The sequence below is a fragment of the Vipera berus genome, assembly GCF_964194415.1.
Source record: "Vipera berus genome assembly, chromosome: 3".
In the NCBI taxonomy this organism is placed as follows: domain Eukaryota; kingdom Metazoa; phylum Chordata; class Lepidosauria; order Squamata; family Viperidae; genus Vipera; species Vipera berus.
In genome coordinates, this window is record NC_138204.1 from 119215893 (window position 1) to 119233031 (window position 17139).

The 17139-nt window shown below is 43.4% G+C and overlaps 1 protein-coding gene across 1 annotated transcript in view; it reads right to left on the reverse strand.

The window, feature by feature from the left end:
* Window positions 1-15688, reverse strand: part of KAT14 (lysine acetyltransferase 14) — a 66261-nt gene extending 50573 nt beyond the window's left edge. Inside the window, exons 1-3 of the mRNA XM_081322966.1 lie at window positions 15440-15688; window positions 10666-11188; window positions 3093-3211 (exon numbers count right to left, since the gene is read on the reverse strand). Coding sequence (XP_081179092.1) covers window positions 3093-3211; window positions 10666-10921 — 375 coding nt within the window. The 5' untranslated portion in view covers window positions 10922-11188; window positions 15440-15688. The remainder of the gene's footprint in view (window positions 1-3092; window positions 3212-10665; window positions 11189-15439) is intronic.
* Window positions 15689-17139: the final 1451 nt, after the last annotated feature.

Below are 17139 nucleotides of genomic sequence, written 5' to 3' on the forward strand. Positions count from 1 at the left end.
CATTCTTCCTGGTTATTATGAGGTGCAGTCCATCTCTTACCAGAAACCCTTGCTATATGTAATGGAGACCATGAATTAGGAATCCGAAGTCATCTCTTAATCCAGTGATTTATTTCTAAAATCCTTTGTTCCCTAAATGGATATTGACCTTTTGTTGTAAATACAGATGAAAACACCACCTGTGCTCATAACTCTAACTTTTTTGCCAATCTGCTCATAGTCTCGATATTGTTTTCAGGTTCATTGTTCTGTCATTTGTCCCCATATGAAACAGAAGAAAGGGATAGTAATCTGTGGGTTTATTTTAGTAAGGCTCTCAACCACATGATTTTTGTTCCAGGGACATACCTCCCCAGACTGATTGCCCAGTCTACAGACTACTGATTACGTTCCCCTGAGAACTGAATCTCTTATCACCGACACTTGTTTTTTTTTTCCTTGGGAAACTCTGGGCTACTTTTTTCCTGTCTCAGGAACACTTGATGAAATCCTTTCTCCAGGTGTGTGCATGATTTCTTCCAGGGGAAGGATATGAAATTGATTGCTCAGCTCCAATGGGGCTGCACTGGACTGGGCTACAAAAGACACCAGGGACAATGCTCATTGTTGTTGTTTTCTTCTATGAGTGAAATGTTGCCATCAATCTGTCTCTAAAGGTACAGGCTCATTTCTTCTGGTAGTTGTTTGTTCCTTATTCAGTTTGCATACAGTCTTCTTCCTTTGGCTGGAGTTTCTTGGTTCAGTCTCAGAATGGCTAGAGTTGACTCTAGACCAGACAGGTCAAACTCGTGATGTCACATGACATCGCACAACATATCGGGACGGTTTTGTCATTGCCAGCAATGGGGTGGGTGTGGCTTCTGGATGACGCGTCTGGCCCACAGGCCGGCAGTTTGACACCCCTACTCTAAACCATTTACTTTTTCTTTAAGTAATTCACTTAGTTTATAGTTGATATTTGTAATCTGGGTCTTCTATAAGCATGGGTACATAAAAGTAACGTATTATGGAAATCACAAGAGCATCAGTCTCTTTTTCCATGATTATGCTTCTTTTCATGATTAGTTCATTTGAACATTAAATATTTCAGAAGTTTTTGAAATGTTCAAAATTATAAGATTTTTCCAAATATTAAAAAAATAAATCAAATTTTAAAATTTTAAATGGTTTCAAAATTTCATTTTTATTTTTAAATTTTTAAAGGATTTTTCAAAAATGTTACCAATTCTAGAAATTCATGTAAAAATAAAAATCATTTTCAAAATCCCCAAAAATTTACAAGATTTTTTTTAATTTAAACTAAAAATATATAATCTTAAATGTTAGTCTTTTAGAATAATAGAAGAATTGAATAATACAGTGGAGGTTTTCTAGTTCAATCCAGTGCTCATGCAGGAGGCCCTATATCATTTTATTTATTTATTTATTTATTTATTATGGGACTTATATGCCACACTATCTCCCGAAGGACTCAGGGCAGCTAACAACAATAAAATACAGAATACAAATATTAAAAAACTTAAACTATCACAAAGCCCCACTAAAACCAATAAAAACATTAAAAACATAATTAAAAACCCTTATCATCAGTCCAGGTCGGCCTGTTGGAAAAGGTATGTCTTGAGGTCACGACGAAAGGACCAGAGATCTGGGGCCATCCGGAGCTCCCGGGGGAGCTGATTCCACAAGGCAGGTGCCCCCACAGAGAAGGCCCTCCCCCTGGGGGTCGCCAGCCAACATTGTCTGGCGGACGGCACCCTGAGGAGGCCCTCTCTGTGTGAGCGCACAGGGCGATGGGAAGTCGTTCCTGGCAGCAGACGGTTCTGCAAGTAACCCGGGCCTAATCACTGTCCAATCTCTTCTTAAAACTGTCAGGGATGGAGTACCCACAACTTCTGAAGGCAAGCTGATCCACTGGTTAATTGTTCTCACTGTCAGGAAATTTCTCCTTAGATTTAAGAGTTCTTACTTTTCTTTTGGTCTCTCCTGTGGCTAACATTGAAGTAAAACTTAAATGCAAGTGATGTTGCCCTATAGATGTACTTTATAATACACAGATGTATTAAAAATGACAGATGAATAAAAGATGAAAGAAAAATAAAATGTCAGCTGAAAAGAAAAATATAGCATCTCAGCTGAGAATAAAAAAAGAAATATCAGCTTGTAGTTAGTATACAAGAAAAGTAGAAATGTAGTAGTTTGCAATAATACATAAAAAGTTTCAAAAATGTTGTAGTCTTTGTAGTTTGTAACCCACACAAAAACATAGAGTGATAATTGCAGGTAAATAGAATCATTAGTGTCTTATTGCAGTTTAGAGCACAGTTTAGTAATCCTGCTAAATTAGTTTACAATTCATTAATATTTTGCAGTCTTGCTTTGTGGTTTGTGTAAACAGTCTTGCTTTAAAACAGCCAGAGTCTACAGTGGAAGCAGAGTCTTGTAGTGTAAACAATGTCTTGTATAAAGGACCATTCAGTTTTCTCAGGATCATTCAATATATAGAAAAATTCATATTCAATTTATTCAAGGTCATTTAGTTCATATAAAATATAAAGTACAGTTCAGATATTTTAATCCCTACAGTGAGGGGGAAAAATATTTGATCCCCTGCTGATTTTGTACATTTGCCCGCTGATAAAGAAATGATCAGTCTATATTTTTTAATGGTAGGTTTATTTTAAAAGTGAGAGACAGAATAGATGGAAATTTTATGGATTTATTTATAGATAAGAGATGGGATATGGGATAAAAGTGATAGATAGAAGACAGATAAAAATGTCTGTAACCTTAGAGGGGGGTGAAGAATCACTAAATTTCATTATAGTTGTGATAAAGGCTAGAAGTAACTTCTTTATATATTTCTTTTCTCTTTCTAATTTTCTCATTTTTTTTCTTGTACTACTTTTTTCTATTCTCCTTTCTTTATACATGCCCCCCCCCACACACACACATATGAAAAGAAACATTGTTTACTGAAAAGGGTGATGAAAGAAATAATTTAAAAAACTCTTCTAATGTAAACGTATAAAGAAATTTGAACTATTTTATCATTACATTATTTAAATCGTATTAATTAGCTTGCTACTTACTTGCTGCCATGTTAGCTTCAACCGTTCAAACTGCTCCTTCCCATCTTCTGAGCAATCAGAGCAAGTAAACTTGAAAAAGTTATCACCTTTAAGACAGGTTATCTGCTCTCTTGTATGACCTGTAAATAAATAAAAATCAGTCCTTTTTTCTCCACAAAAACAGTGTAAGTCACATCATTATGAAGTATTTTACAAAGTGTTTTTTTTCCTTCAATCATGTCTGATTCTTGGAGATTGCCTAGGCCAGGGGTAGGCAACCTTGGCTCTTTTATGACTCGTGGACGTCAACTCCCAGAATTCCTGAGCCAGTCAGGAATTCTGGGAGTTTACATCCACGAGTCATAAAAGAGCCAAGGTTGCCTCCCCCAGGCCTAGACAAATCCCTGCAATTTTCTTGGCAATTTTTTTCCAGAAGTAATTTGCTATTGTCTCCTTCACAGGCCTGAGAAAAAGTGACTAGCTCAAGGTGACACAGCTGGCATTGTGCCAAAGGCAGGACTAGAATTCATGGTCTCCCCATTTCTACCTGATGCCTTAACCATTATCTCATACTGGCTCTCCTCATATATATTACTTGATTCCAATTGTAATGTTCTCTATTTTAGCCCTGGGAAGGAGGTAAACCGCTTCTGAAAATCCTTGCCAAGAAAATTACAGAGACTTATCCAGGCAGCCTCCAAGAGTCAGACATGATAGAATGGAAGAAAAAAAAATCATTTTAATATACTTTGTGTCTAAGATGGGATTAGAATTCAAGGTGTCTTGAGTCTAGCTTGATATTTTAACCACTGTACCAAACTGGCTCTCTCACAAAATAGCTATGGTACCTGAGAATAAAATGTAACAAATAAGAGATACAATGGCCTTCAAACAGAAATCTTGGCATCTATACTTTCTTATTAATCGAATAGAATACACAAAACATACACTAGATGCTACTATGTAATATTTATTTAACATCTTTACATGTTATGTAAAACATTTCAATTAAAAAATTCCATCCTGAAAATAGCCACTTGATGTTTCATGCTCCAAACCAATCACTTTTGTTTGGGAGTGATATACTACAATTGGAACAAATCATGCTACTTAAGTCTTTCAAATGTCCAAGCGTGAAGCCAAGCTATTATTCTTTGGCTTGTACTTTTTTTCAAACTTTTGACAACTTAAGCTAGAATTGATTGTGTCCTTGCTGTTCCTGATTTAAACTTTTCTGAGAGCCTGGTATGAAGCATGAAGATAGAAACAGTTAATCATGTGGTCAATCAGAAGACAATTCTTAATAGTGCTTAACTATTTCTCTCTTAAGATTGCCGGAAGAAATATCAACAACCTAAGATATGCAGATGATACCACTCTAATGGCAGAAAGTGAAGAGGAACTAAAGAGCCTCTTGTTGCGAGTGAAGAAGGAGAGTGCAAAAGTTGGGTTGAAACTAAACATTAAGAAAACCAAGATCATGGCATCTGGCCCTCTCAATTCCTGGCAAATAGATGGGGAAGAAATGGAGGTAGTGACAGATTTTATTTTCCTGGGCTCCAAGATCACCGCAGACGGGGACTGTAGCCAAGAAATTAAAAGACGCTTGCTCCTTGGGAGGAAAGCCATGGCAAATCTCGACAGCACACTAAAAAGCAGAGACATCACCCTGTCAACAAAAGTGCGTATAGTCAAGGCTATGGTCTTCCCAGTTGCAATGTATGGCAGTGAAAGCTGGACCATAAGAAAGGCTGAGCGCCAAAGAATTGAAGCCTTTGAACTCTGGTGCTGGAGAAGACTCCTGCGAGTCCCTTGGACTGCAAGGCGATCAAACCGGTCAGTCCTAGAGGAGATCAACCCTGACTGCTCTTTAGAAGGCCAGATCCTGAAGCTAAAACTCAAATACTTTGGCCACCTAATGAGAAGGAAGGACTCACTGGAGAAGAGCCTAATGCTGGGAAAGATTGAGGGCAAGAGAAGGGGACGACAGAGAATGAGGTGGCTGGATGGAGTCACTGAAGCAGTAGGCATGAGCTTAAATGGACTCCAGAAGATGGTAGAGTTTAGTTTAGTTTAGTTTAGTTTTATTAAATTTTTATACCGCCCTTCTCCCGAAGGACTCAGGGCGGTGAACAGGGAATATAATAAAAATACAAAAATACAAAAGTTAAAATAGAATTAAATTAATGCCCAAAATAAAACAATAAAATATACAAATATTTAAAACCCTAAATTAACTCCCCATCAGGCCAGGCCAGCTTGTTCGAATAAGTGGGTCTTTAACCCGCGCCGGAAGGAGCGGAGATCCGGTGCCATCCGGAGCTCAACTGGCAGTTGATTCCACAGAGCCGGGGCGCCCACAGAGAAGGCCCTCCCCCTGGGGGCCACCAGCCGGCATTCTCTGACCGGAGGCACCCTGAGGAGGCCCTCTCTGTGGGAACGCACAGGGCGGAGGGGAGTTGACGCCGGCAGCAGGTGGTCCCCGAGGTATTCCGGACCCATGCCATGTAAGGACTTAAAAACCATCACTAAGACCTTGAACCTCACCCGGAAGACAACTGGTAACCAATGCAGCTCGCGGAGCAAAGGTGTAACATGGGAGTACCGGGAAACTCCCAAGACAACTCTCGCGGCCGCATTCTGTACCAGTTGGAGCCTCCGAGTGGTCTTCAAGGGAAGCCCCATGTAGAGAGCATTGCAGTAGTCAAGACGAGAGGTCACGAGCGCATGAGTGACCGTACACAAGGCCTCCCGGTCTAGATAGGGCCGCAACTGACACACCAGGCGAACCTGAGCGAAAGCCCCCCTAGTCACGGCTACTATATGATCTTCTAAGGTAAGCCGCGAATCTAGGAGGACTCCCAAGTTGCGCGCCCTATCCACGGGGGGTAAAGACTCACCCCCCATAAAAAGAGATGGAACATTTTGAATGTCCCGGGATGCCGGAATGTACAGCCACTCAGTCTTGTCAGGGTTGAGTTGAAGTCTGTTCCTCCCCATCCAGACCCGAACCGCCTCCAGGCAACGGGACATCACAGCGAGGGCATCACTGGGGTGGTTTGGGGTCGAAATAAAAAGTTGGGTATCATCAGCATATTGATGATACCCAACTCCAAAACCACGAATGATCTCACCCAGCGGTTTCATGTAGATGTTGAACAGGAGAGGCGAGAGAACCGACCCCTGAGGAACTCCACAAACGAGAGACCTAGGGGCCGATCTCTGCCCCCCTGCCAACACCGACTGCGAACGTCCCAGGAGATAGGAGGAGAACCACCGAAGAACCGTGCCTCCCACTCCCAATCCCCTGAGACGCCGCAGCAGGATACCATGGTCGATGGTATCGAAAGCCGCTGAGAGGTCTAATAGGACTAGGACAGAGGAACATCCCCTATCCCGAGCCCTCCAGAGATCATTCACCAGAGCGACCAATGCCGTCTCCGTGCTGTACCCGGGCCTGAAACCCGATTGGTACGGATCCAGATAATCCGCTTCATCCAGGACCAGAGGGAGCTGATGCGCCACCACACTCTCAACAACCTTCGCAAGAAAGCGAAGGTTGGAGACTGGACGAAAGTTGTTCAACACAGCTGGGTCCAAGGCTGGCTTCTTGAGGAGGGGTCTCACCACCGCCTCCTTCAAGACGGTGGGGAAATTACCCTCACTCAAAGAAGCAGATATCACCGCCTGGAACCAGCCTCGTGTCCTCTCCCTAGCTGCATAAACCAGCCAGGAAGGGCACGGGTCCAATAAACATGTGGTGGAGCTCAGCCTCCCCATAACCCTGTCCACTTCATCAGGGGTCACAGAATCAAACTCCTCCCAGATAACATTGACAAGACCGCCCGTGTCCTGATCGTCAGACTCTGCCCAGCTGGAGTCCAGACCGGTCCGAATCTGAGCGATTTTATCCGACAGATGCTGACCAAACTCCTCGGCACGACCCTGCAAGGGATCCCCCCTCACCTCCTGATTAAGAAGTGAGCGAGTCACCCTAAACAGGGCGGCCGGGCGATTATCTGCGGACGCGATGAGGGCGGAGAAGTAATTACACCTCGCCGCCCTCATCGCTGCGAGATAAGACCTAATATAGGTTCTTAACCGCAACCGGTCGGATTCGGATCGGCTGGACCTCCAGCAGCTCTCTAGGCCCCGTTTCCGACGCTTCATCTCCCGGAGCTCCGCGGAAAACCATGGAGCTCGTTGGGATCTGCACCGGATAAGGGTCCGCAAGGGTACAACTCAGTCCAGTGCCTCAGTGGCTGCCCTTTCCCAGGCTTCCACTAAGGCATCCGCCGAGTTGTGAGCGACGGAGGCAGGTGGGGATCCCAGCGCTGCCTGGAACCCGTCAGGGTCCATTAAGCGCCTGGGGCGGTACCATCTAATTGGTTCCGCATCCCCACGGCGGGGGGTGGTAAAACGGAAGACCAGCCGCAGGAGGTGATGATCGGTCCATGACAGGGGCATAATAAATGGAGAGCCCCCACCAAGATCATCCAACCATCGTCCAGATAAAAAAACTAGGTCCAGGGTGTGGCCTCCCTCATGAGTTGGTTCAGAAATTACCTGCGTCAGGTCCATGGCCGTCATGGAAGCCATGAACTCCCGAGCTAACTCAGATGACCCTCCCAGGGATGGTAGATTGAAGTTACCCAAAACTAAAAGTTTGGGGAACTCAATCACCAAACCGGAGAGGACATCGAGTAGCTCAGGCAGGGCTGCCGCTGTGTGACTAGGCGAAACGTACACCAGCAGCAAGCCCAACTGCGCCCCCGAACCAAACCTCAAAAAGAGAGACTCACACCCGACTATCTGAGGGACGGTGGTCTCCCGCAGACATAAGGTCTCCCTGATAACTACCGCCACTCCCCCGCCCCTACCTTGAGCCCGAGGCCGGTGTAACGCTCGGAAACCTGGTGGGCAAAAATCAACCAAAGGGACCCCACCCTCTGGGCCCAACCAGGTTTCGGTGATACAAGCCAGGTCCGCATGCTCACCCTCCACCAAATCCCGCACAAGGGGAGCCTTGTTAACCATGGACCTGGCATTCAGGTAAACCAGCCGGAGCTCAGGAGGCTGCACATCCTCGCTCCCGGCCCCTCGGGGAAGAAACAGAGGGTCGGAGCGCCTCACCGCTTGTAAACAGCGGGGACGGCCCTCCCGGTAATGATACGGCCCTCTGTCCATACGCCTGCTGCCATACCCCAGTGTCGTGGGAATCGATAATCCCACGACCCGCTCCAGAGCCCCAGATGTAACCACACCCCGCTCCCCCCGAACGCAGTCGGACCCAGGCCTGGCCTGCACCATGGTTGTATGGCCACCCCCCATAGTCAAACAACCATTACCCCCCACCCCTCTCCCTAACCCCCTAAAAAATTTAACTAAAAAATTAACCAGAGGACAGGAAGGCCTGGAGGAACGTTGTACATAGGGTCGCGATGGGTCGGACACGACTTCGCAACTAACAACAACAATTTCTCTCTCAGTTACATGATAGTCAGCCTTTGTGGGAAATTAATAGATTTTCTAAAGCAATGTACACCAGTGGATGCAATTAAAATATGGATGGGTGAGAGGGATGAATGGAATTTGTAAAAATTAATTTGTGTGTTTTTTCTGCTCAAAATGTGTTGTTAATGATGTGGTTCTCATCTTCAAAAATGAAAAGAAGAAAAAAACAGACCCAGGAAACTACAGACCAATCAGACTACCCTATCTTCCCTCAATACCAGGGAAGATACTGGAAAAAAATAATAAAACAACAGATCTGCAAACAGATCTAGAAACAAAGTGACAACTAGAAGCCAGGATGGGTTTGTTAAAAACAGATCATGACAAACCAATCTTATTTCATTCTTTAACAAAATGACTAAATTAGTAGACCAGCAAAATGCTGTGGACACAGCATACTTAGATTTCAGCAAGGCATTCAACAAAGTAGACTACAGCCTACGTCTTGGTAAACTAGAAAAATGTAGGATAGGTAGCATCACGACCAGACAGATTTGTAACTGGCTGGCAAACCGTACTCAACGAGTAGTCCTCAATGGCACTACATCTACATGGAGGGAAGCAAGCAGTGGGGTACCACAAGGTTCCGTCTTAGGCCCAGTACTCTTCAATATCTTCATAAATGACTTAGATGAGGGAATTGAAGGGGAACTCATCAAATATGCAGATGACACCAAACTGACAGGAGTAGCCAACACCCCAGAAGACAAACTCAGGATCCAAAAAGATCTTGACACACTTGAACAATGGGCCCTATCAAACATCATGAAATTTATTGTGGAGAAAAGCAAGATTTTATCCCTAGGCAGGAAAAACCAAAGGTACAAGTACAGATTAGGTGAAACCTGGCTCAAAAACTGTAACTGTGAGAGAGACCTTGGAGTCCTAGTGGATGATCACTTAAACATGAGCCAGCAGTATGCAGCAGCAACCAAAAAAGCTAATACAATCCTTGGTTGTATAAACAGAGGCATAGAATCAAAATCATGTGAAGTATTAGTACTGCTTTCTAAAGGCCTAGTAAGGCCGCACCTGCATGCAGTTTTGATCACATTACAAAAAAGATGTTGAGACTTTGGAAACAGTGCAAAGAAGAGCAAGTAAAATGATTAAAAGCCTGGAGATTAAAACATATGGCAGGAAACCCTATACCATTTCAGACAAATGGCTGTCTGGTCTCTTCTTAAAAATTTCCAGTGTTGGAGCATTCAGTTTCAGGAGGTAGGTTGTTCCACTGATTGTTCTATCACAGGGGTGTCAAACTCAATTTCATTGAGGGCCACATCAGCATTGCAGTTGTCCTCGGGGGGGCAGGTGGGTATGGCCAGGGTGGGCATGGCCTACTGGGTGGGCGTGGCTGGAGTGCATATGGCCTACTGGGTGGGCGTGGCCAGCTCTACATCATTCGCATCAAGGGTGCCTATGGGGGCCTGGGCAGGAGTGGGACAGATCTGAGGGTCTCTGGAAGGAGGGTCTCTGGGCCAGGGCCAAGGCCGTGGGGGCCGTTCCATCACTGTTTCCAGGATGGCTTCACGGGCCACATGAAACCACTTCGCGGGCCGGATCCGGCCCCCGGGCCTTGTGTTTGACATGTCTGCTCTATCAGGAAATTTCTCCTTAGTTCTAGGTTGCTTCTCTCTTTGGTTAGTTTCCATCTTTTGCTTCTTGTCCTGCCTGCACGTGCTTTGGAGAATAGCTTGATTCCCTCTTCTATGTGGCAGCCCCTGAGATACTGGAACACTGCTATCACGTCACCCCTCATCCTTCTCTTCATTAAACTAGACATACCCAATTTATTTGTGTCTTCAGAGGACTAGGATATGTCATTTATTTTGGAGTAAGCATAAATGATTTCAATGTTGTTTACTTCAAGAGGTATATCTCCAGGCTTCTGCAGTTCATACAAAGCTAATTGATCATTTCTAAGGAACACCAGGTGGTTAAAGCAGAATACATAAACTTGTGTTAAGACACTATTCTATATGGACATGTGTGCTTATGTGCAAAACAGAATAAAAACTGTAAGTTTGAGGAACTCCAATTCACAAAGGACACAGTATAAAGAATTAAGAAGTCTTACTTGTTGGCAACCATTTTTGACATCTTTCACAGTAGTACGATAACTCCTCTGTCCAAGATGTATCTCCTTCATCACTATTCACAGAGTCCCCGCTTTGATCATGGCTCAAATCCACTGATGCCTGATCTTCAGATTCTACTATAAGAAGAGTCTCTCCTTCTACTTCCCCTTCTTCCAGCCCTTCTGAAGGAGATGTTCTTGTAGCTTCATCATCATGACAAGTCATCATGTCACTCATGTATGTATTTTTATCCATTATGCCTATGGAGAATTATGTTCACTATAGAAAAATGTTTTCTTCTAATATTTAAAAAGAATAATGATTGACTTGGTAAATATAATAAAATTATGTAACGGAAAATTATAATGATAATTCTTTTCACGCTTCGGATTTTCTTGCCGTTAGCATTTTGCTACTTTCTGTTTCAAGTTGTAAGGCCAAAGTAGTATGCTTATCTAAAAGATTATAATGTTCCTTGTATTTCTGTCTCTCAAGATCTCTGTACACACCTTCATGTAACCTCTGAAAAAAGAGATATCATTAAAACATTGGAAAAGATCCATCGTACTTGCTGTAAAATTAAGAATACTTTAAAACTAATATATATTGCAATGTAGGTTTTCATCAGATATGCATAATTATAATTATACAATATTAATTAGATTATAGATTCCTAAAAATACTTATGAAAAAAATATACAATAAGCAAAAAATACAATAGCCCTTGACTTATGACCATAAATGGGATCAAACTTCCATCACTAAGCAACATGGCCATAAACAACATGTCACATAGCTCTAAATGAGATCCTTTCAATAAGAAGGGTGGGGGGGAGGCCCAGCATAGGTTACGTGCAAACTGGGGGGTGCTGCAGTATGCCACAAGCACAGATAGGCTGGGAAAGAATATGCTTGGCTCAGGGGCTTCTTGATGTGGTACAGTGCAAGATGCCTGAGTCATAGTGCTGCACAAAGTTGCAACCATCCCTGGAAGCTTTAGCCATCTCAAGCTATTGCAATTATAAGTGCAGGCAGACTGCCAAGAGCCCAAAGTCTGATCGTGTGACTGCAAGGGCACTTCAATGGCTATAACTTCGGGCATAGGTTGTAAGTTTCTTCATTTTGGGCCATCATAAGTTTGAATGGTCACTGAACAAGTGGTCATATGTAGAGGACTACTTCTACTCATATACAGGTAGTTCTCAACTTACAACCGCAATTGACATCAGAATTTCCATTGCTAAGAAGGTGGTTAAGTGACTTGGATGTGATTTTATGATCTTTTTTTGCCCCAGTTGTTAAGCAATTCACTGCAGTTAACTGAATACCATGGTCATTAAATGAATACAGCTTCCTCTACTGACTTTGTCGGAAGCCAGCTGGGAAGGTCACAAATGATGATCACATGACTCTGAGACACTGGAACAGATGCCAGTTTGCAAGTGTTCAAATTCTGATCACATGACAATGGGGATGCTGCAAACAGTGGTTAAATACAAGGACTTTTCTCAGTGCCATTGTAACTTTGAAAGTTTGCTCAACAAATGGTTGTAAGCAGTGGTGGTATTCAAATATGTGAACAACCGGTTCTCTGTGTGGATGCCGCTTCCGGAAGTCCATTCTGGGCCTGCGCAACAAAAAATTAGCTACCGGTTCTGCCCAAGGTGGTGCGAACCGGCTGATTCCCACCACTGGTTTTAAGTAAAGAACTATAGTCAACTTAAAACCAATTATTTAGTGACTGTTCAAAGTTACAGTGGACCCTCCCAAAGCTACTTATGACTTAGTTCCAAAGTTATGACTTTTGCAGCACCCCTGCAGTCGCTTGCCCCTACGACTGACTGCAAGGATCTGCAGCACCCCCCTGTTTATCTCCCCATTGGGTCCTGCAGGCCTTGGGCCTGCATCCCATTCCTTCAGGCCCCAACCTCTTCACTTACCTTTTGAAGATCTCTGGAGCTCATGTTAGGGAAGCAAAACAGACCTCATTGTGTCTGGGCTGCATGGCGTGATTCCAGGAGCAGCCACCATTTTCAAAGTGCCCAATATTCAGGGCAGCTTCCCTAAAAATGGCTACCACTTCCAGGATTGCACCATGTAGCCCAGGAACAATGAGGCCTGCTTTGCTTCCCTAACACAAACTCCAAAGATCTTTGAAAAGTGCACAGTGGGTGATGTGGGATAAGCACAATTTGGGTCTGTGGGTGGGAAACAGACCCAAGGACTGTGGGGACCCCAAGAGCAGGAAGCAGAGCACAGGATGCCTTAGGGGATGGGGGGGACCTTGGGAGGCTCAGGAAAGGATGCACTATGTCTCCCAGGGCCTCCTCCTGGGCCCCAAGTCCACTTAATGACCTCACTGGGAAAAGCACGGAAGTGGAATTGTAAGGCTTTATTTGGATTGTCGTTTGAGGACTATCTGTTAGGCGAAGCATCACATGACCACACTATTTAGCAACAGCAGTTTTGGTAGTCCTGGTTGCAGTTGTTGGGCCAGGACAATGCTATTATTAGGTGAGGTTCTCATGTTTACCCTGCCACGGCATGCTCCCCTTCACTTATAACTTCCCCAGCCCAGCTCCCCTCATCTCTGCCTTTTTGGTCACTCTGCACTCCACTGCCCTTGCTGCCTGACACCTCCACAATCCACACATAACCTCTGCCATCTTCTTCCTCCCACTGAGGTTGGGTAGGGTGCAAGGTGCAAAGACAAAAGACAGCAGTGGTGGAGGGCAGAGTTAGAGGGGAAATTGGGCAAGTGAGGAGAGTTGAAGGGCATACGGCAGTCATAAATGCAGACAGGCTACCAAATGTCTGAATTTTGATCACATGACCATAGAGGCACTGCAAGGGCTATAACTTTTGAAGATCAGCTATTCCATTGAATTTGGGGCAGCTACTAATCCTGGACAATATACCTGATCCTCTCATTTCCTGTCAGTCCCACCATATCTCCCTAAGTGGAGTACTGTTAACAGTTTCTCTAGGTTAGAATATAATATCTATGCAAAATATTTTTTTCTTCCATTCAATCAGGGAAACTGCTTGGACAGTCCTGCAGTTTTCTTGGCAAAGTTTTTCAGAAGTGATTTGCCATTGTCCCCTTCCTAGGGCGGAGAGAAAACGACAACCACAAGACTGTGGGATGCTGCAATAATATGGGATTTGCCTAACAAAGTGACTGGCAAAACTGTGTCATAAGTTGGCGCATAAAGGTCAGGACTATGAAACGTAGAGATGGAGTTGCTGGTCCCAGTTGCCATCAATAAGTGAGAACTATTTGTAATTCTTGGGATATGCACAAAGTAGAACATAAAAACCTCAGCTTCACTTGTGGGAAATCAGAAACTAAAAGACTATTTAACAGAAAAATGAAACTTGTACTATTACTATTAAAAATAAAAAATTAAAGTAGTACTAATACTATTATGTATTGCTTTAACAAGAAACCAGAGAAAAAAAGAAATGTTAGCAAAAAAAGGATGAACTAAAAATAAGACTGAAGTTGATTATTTATTACCTATATTATACTTACTATACTTATTATAGGGACGCGGTGGCTCAGTGGGTTAGGACACTGAGCTTGTCGATCTGAAGGTTGGCAGTTTGGCGGGTCGAATCCCGAGTGCCGCATAACAGAGTGAGCGCCTGTTACTCGTCCCAGCTTCTGCCAACCTAGCAGTTCGAAAGCACATAAAAATGCAAGTAGAAAAATAGGGACCACCACGGTGGGAAGGTAACAGCGTTCTGTGCGCCTTTGGCGTCTAGTCATGCCGGCCACATGACCACGGAGACGTCCTCGGACAAGCGCTGGCTCTTCGGCTTTGAAACGGAGATGAGCACCGGCCCCTAGAGTCAGAAACGACTAGCACGCATGTGCGGGGGAACCTTTACCTTACCTTTATACTTATTATACAGGTCCAGTTTTTGAGAAACGGATACCAACTTTCCAGGGAATTTTTCAGTTTCCTATAAACTTTTATGAAGATTCCATTTAGCAGTCATTGACTCAAACGTCTCCTTCTCTAACATTGTTTAATTCTCAAAATGCTTAAATAGAATTAACTTTGGGAACCATGCTGTTTTAATGTTACTTTCTTCTGCTGCATGGAACTGAGGGTAAGCCATTGTAAATGATACCCCTAACCAAAAACAAAAAATGTAAACACAAAGATACAAGTTTTGGCTTGCTTTTTAGAAGATACCTTAATTAGGAAGACGATAACGGCTTGTTTAGATTTCCAGGAAGAAAACAAAAACCTTACAACCCAGCCTTCAGGTTGAGCAAAAGTCAAACGGTTTTTCCCAGTCCAAATTCAATATAAGCCTTAGAACAGGGGTCTTCAAAACTTGGCCCTTTTGTGACTTGTGGACTTCAACTCCCAGAATTCCTCAGCCAGGTACACTGGCTGAGGAATTCTGGGAGTTGAAGTCCACAAGTCACAAAAGGGCCAAGTTTGAAGACCCCTGCCTTAGAATGTACTAACATATATTTAGAAACTCCCTTACTTTTCTTCACAGAAGAGGGATTGGAAGGAGAAATCTTTGAATGCCTTTTTTTTCTTGAAAGAGAAACGACGGAATTACACATACTTCAAGAAAAAAAAAACTTTTTGCAGCTTCCCTAGTGTACAGTAATATAAAACCGCAGATCCCTCCACAGTTTTTCTATGGAACTGCTATTACCTCTGACCCGAGAGAGAAAGAAAAATGGCTCCCAAAATCAACGAGGAAGCAGGAGCTTGTAATGTATGAGAAACCTTTTGACGTTACCTCTCTGAGACGTCTCTGTTGGACGTGGACACCAACAATAGCTCCGCCCGACAGAAGGACAGAAACTCCCAGGGCTGCCTTAGAAGCCGCCGACATGACACAACGTAGCGCCACAACTTCCCACAAGAGCAAGCGTGAAAACAATCCACACCATTGCAGACAAGCTGCTAGGAGCATGCGCGCCTACGCGGACGTCCCCATGTGTTCTATTTTCCGCGCATGCTCGATGGGTTTGACTGGCGCGCGTGGCTGGGGTCCTTTCTTTCTGGAGAGTGTGCTTTCTTTCAAGAGATAGAACGTTGACCCTCATTCTTTTGAGTAATTTTGGAGACTTCGTTTTTACATTGATAGAAGGAAAAGATGGAGCCCATTTGTCGGCAAGTCGAAGTAGCATTTTTTTTAAAAAAAAATGAGGAATAAGATTGCAGCAAAAATACTTTTCATTGAATCTGTGATTTTAATTTTCTGCTAAGAAATCTAGAAACAAAAATAATACGTCTGATGGAATAATAAAACTATTTCAGATATGGCAGGCTTTCTGCGTTAACATCTTCGTGCATGCGAACAGTAAACTTAGTGTTTAGATGCGCACTGACGTTGTGATGTTCGTACCTCAAACGGGCTTCTGAGCGCAGCTGGTAGGACCGGGGACAGTAGATATTACATAATAGATGATTAACTACTCACCCTAGACAGCCTCATCAGTAAAATGATTTCTAGGCAGCTTTTGCTAAAGGCAGCACACCATGATTTTTTAAAATTAACCATGTTTTATTCAATTCAAAAAGAGCCTTGGTGGAGCAGTGGGCTAATGCCTCCTTAAGTAACACCAGCTGCCTGCAATTAGTGCAGGTTCGCATCCCACCAGGCTCAAGGTTGACTCAGCCTTCCATCCTTCCGAGGTAGGTAAAATGAGGACCCAGATTGTTGGGGGCAATTAAGCTGACTTTGTAATAATGCCGCTTGGGGTGTGTGTGTGTGAAAGCCCTAATAAGCAGGCATATACATAGAATGAAGGCTACTGCTAAGTTTGTAAGCCGCCCTGAGTCTTCGGAGAAGGGCGGGATATAAATGGAATTAAAATAAAAACATAAAAAAAATTGATGGCTTTAGATAGCATACTAAACCTCCAAGCAAACCAATCAACCATATTTTGGCTAGTTCTTATTCAGTTTGTTTATCCTTTTAGTTGTCCTTTATACTGAATAAAAATGCAATTGTTTAATTGCCCACCCTGGAAATTATGATTTGGTTTTCCTTTATATTTGCCTTACTATAAAAATTATATGATTCTAATACCTTAGGACTACCAGATCGGGAGTGAAAAAGCCTGGACATCATTAAATGATGGCAGAGAATGAGAATTGTATGATCTAGTGGTTATCCAGATTCTTGCAAGACAGATCTAATACCTCTTTTCTGAAATCAGTCAAAGAATGGATGGAAGTTTGTTAAAAAGAAATTACATCTGGAACTAAGAAGGTTTTTTCTGACAGAATCAATCAATGGAACTGCTTCCCAACTTGTGGGTGCTCTATTGCAGGAGCTTTTCAAGAAAAGATTGGACATCCATTTGTCTGGGATGGTATAACGTCTCCTGCCTCAGGCAGGGGGTTTGACTAGAAGGCCTCAAAATCCTTTCCAACTCTGTTATACTGTTACTGTCCCTTCCAACCCCATGATTCTATGTTCTATGAATG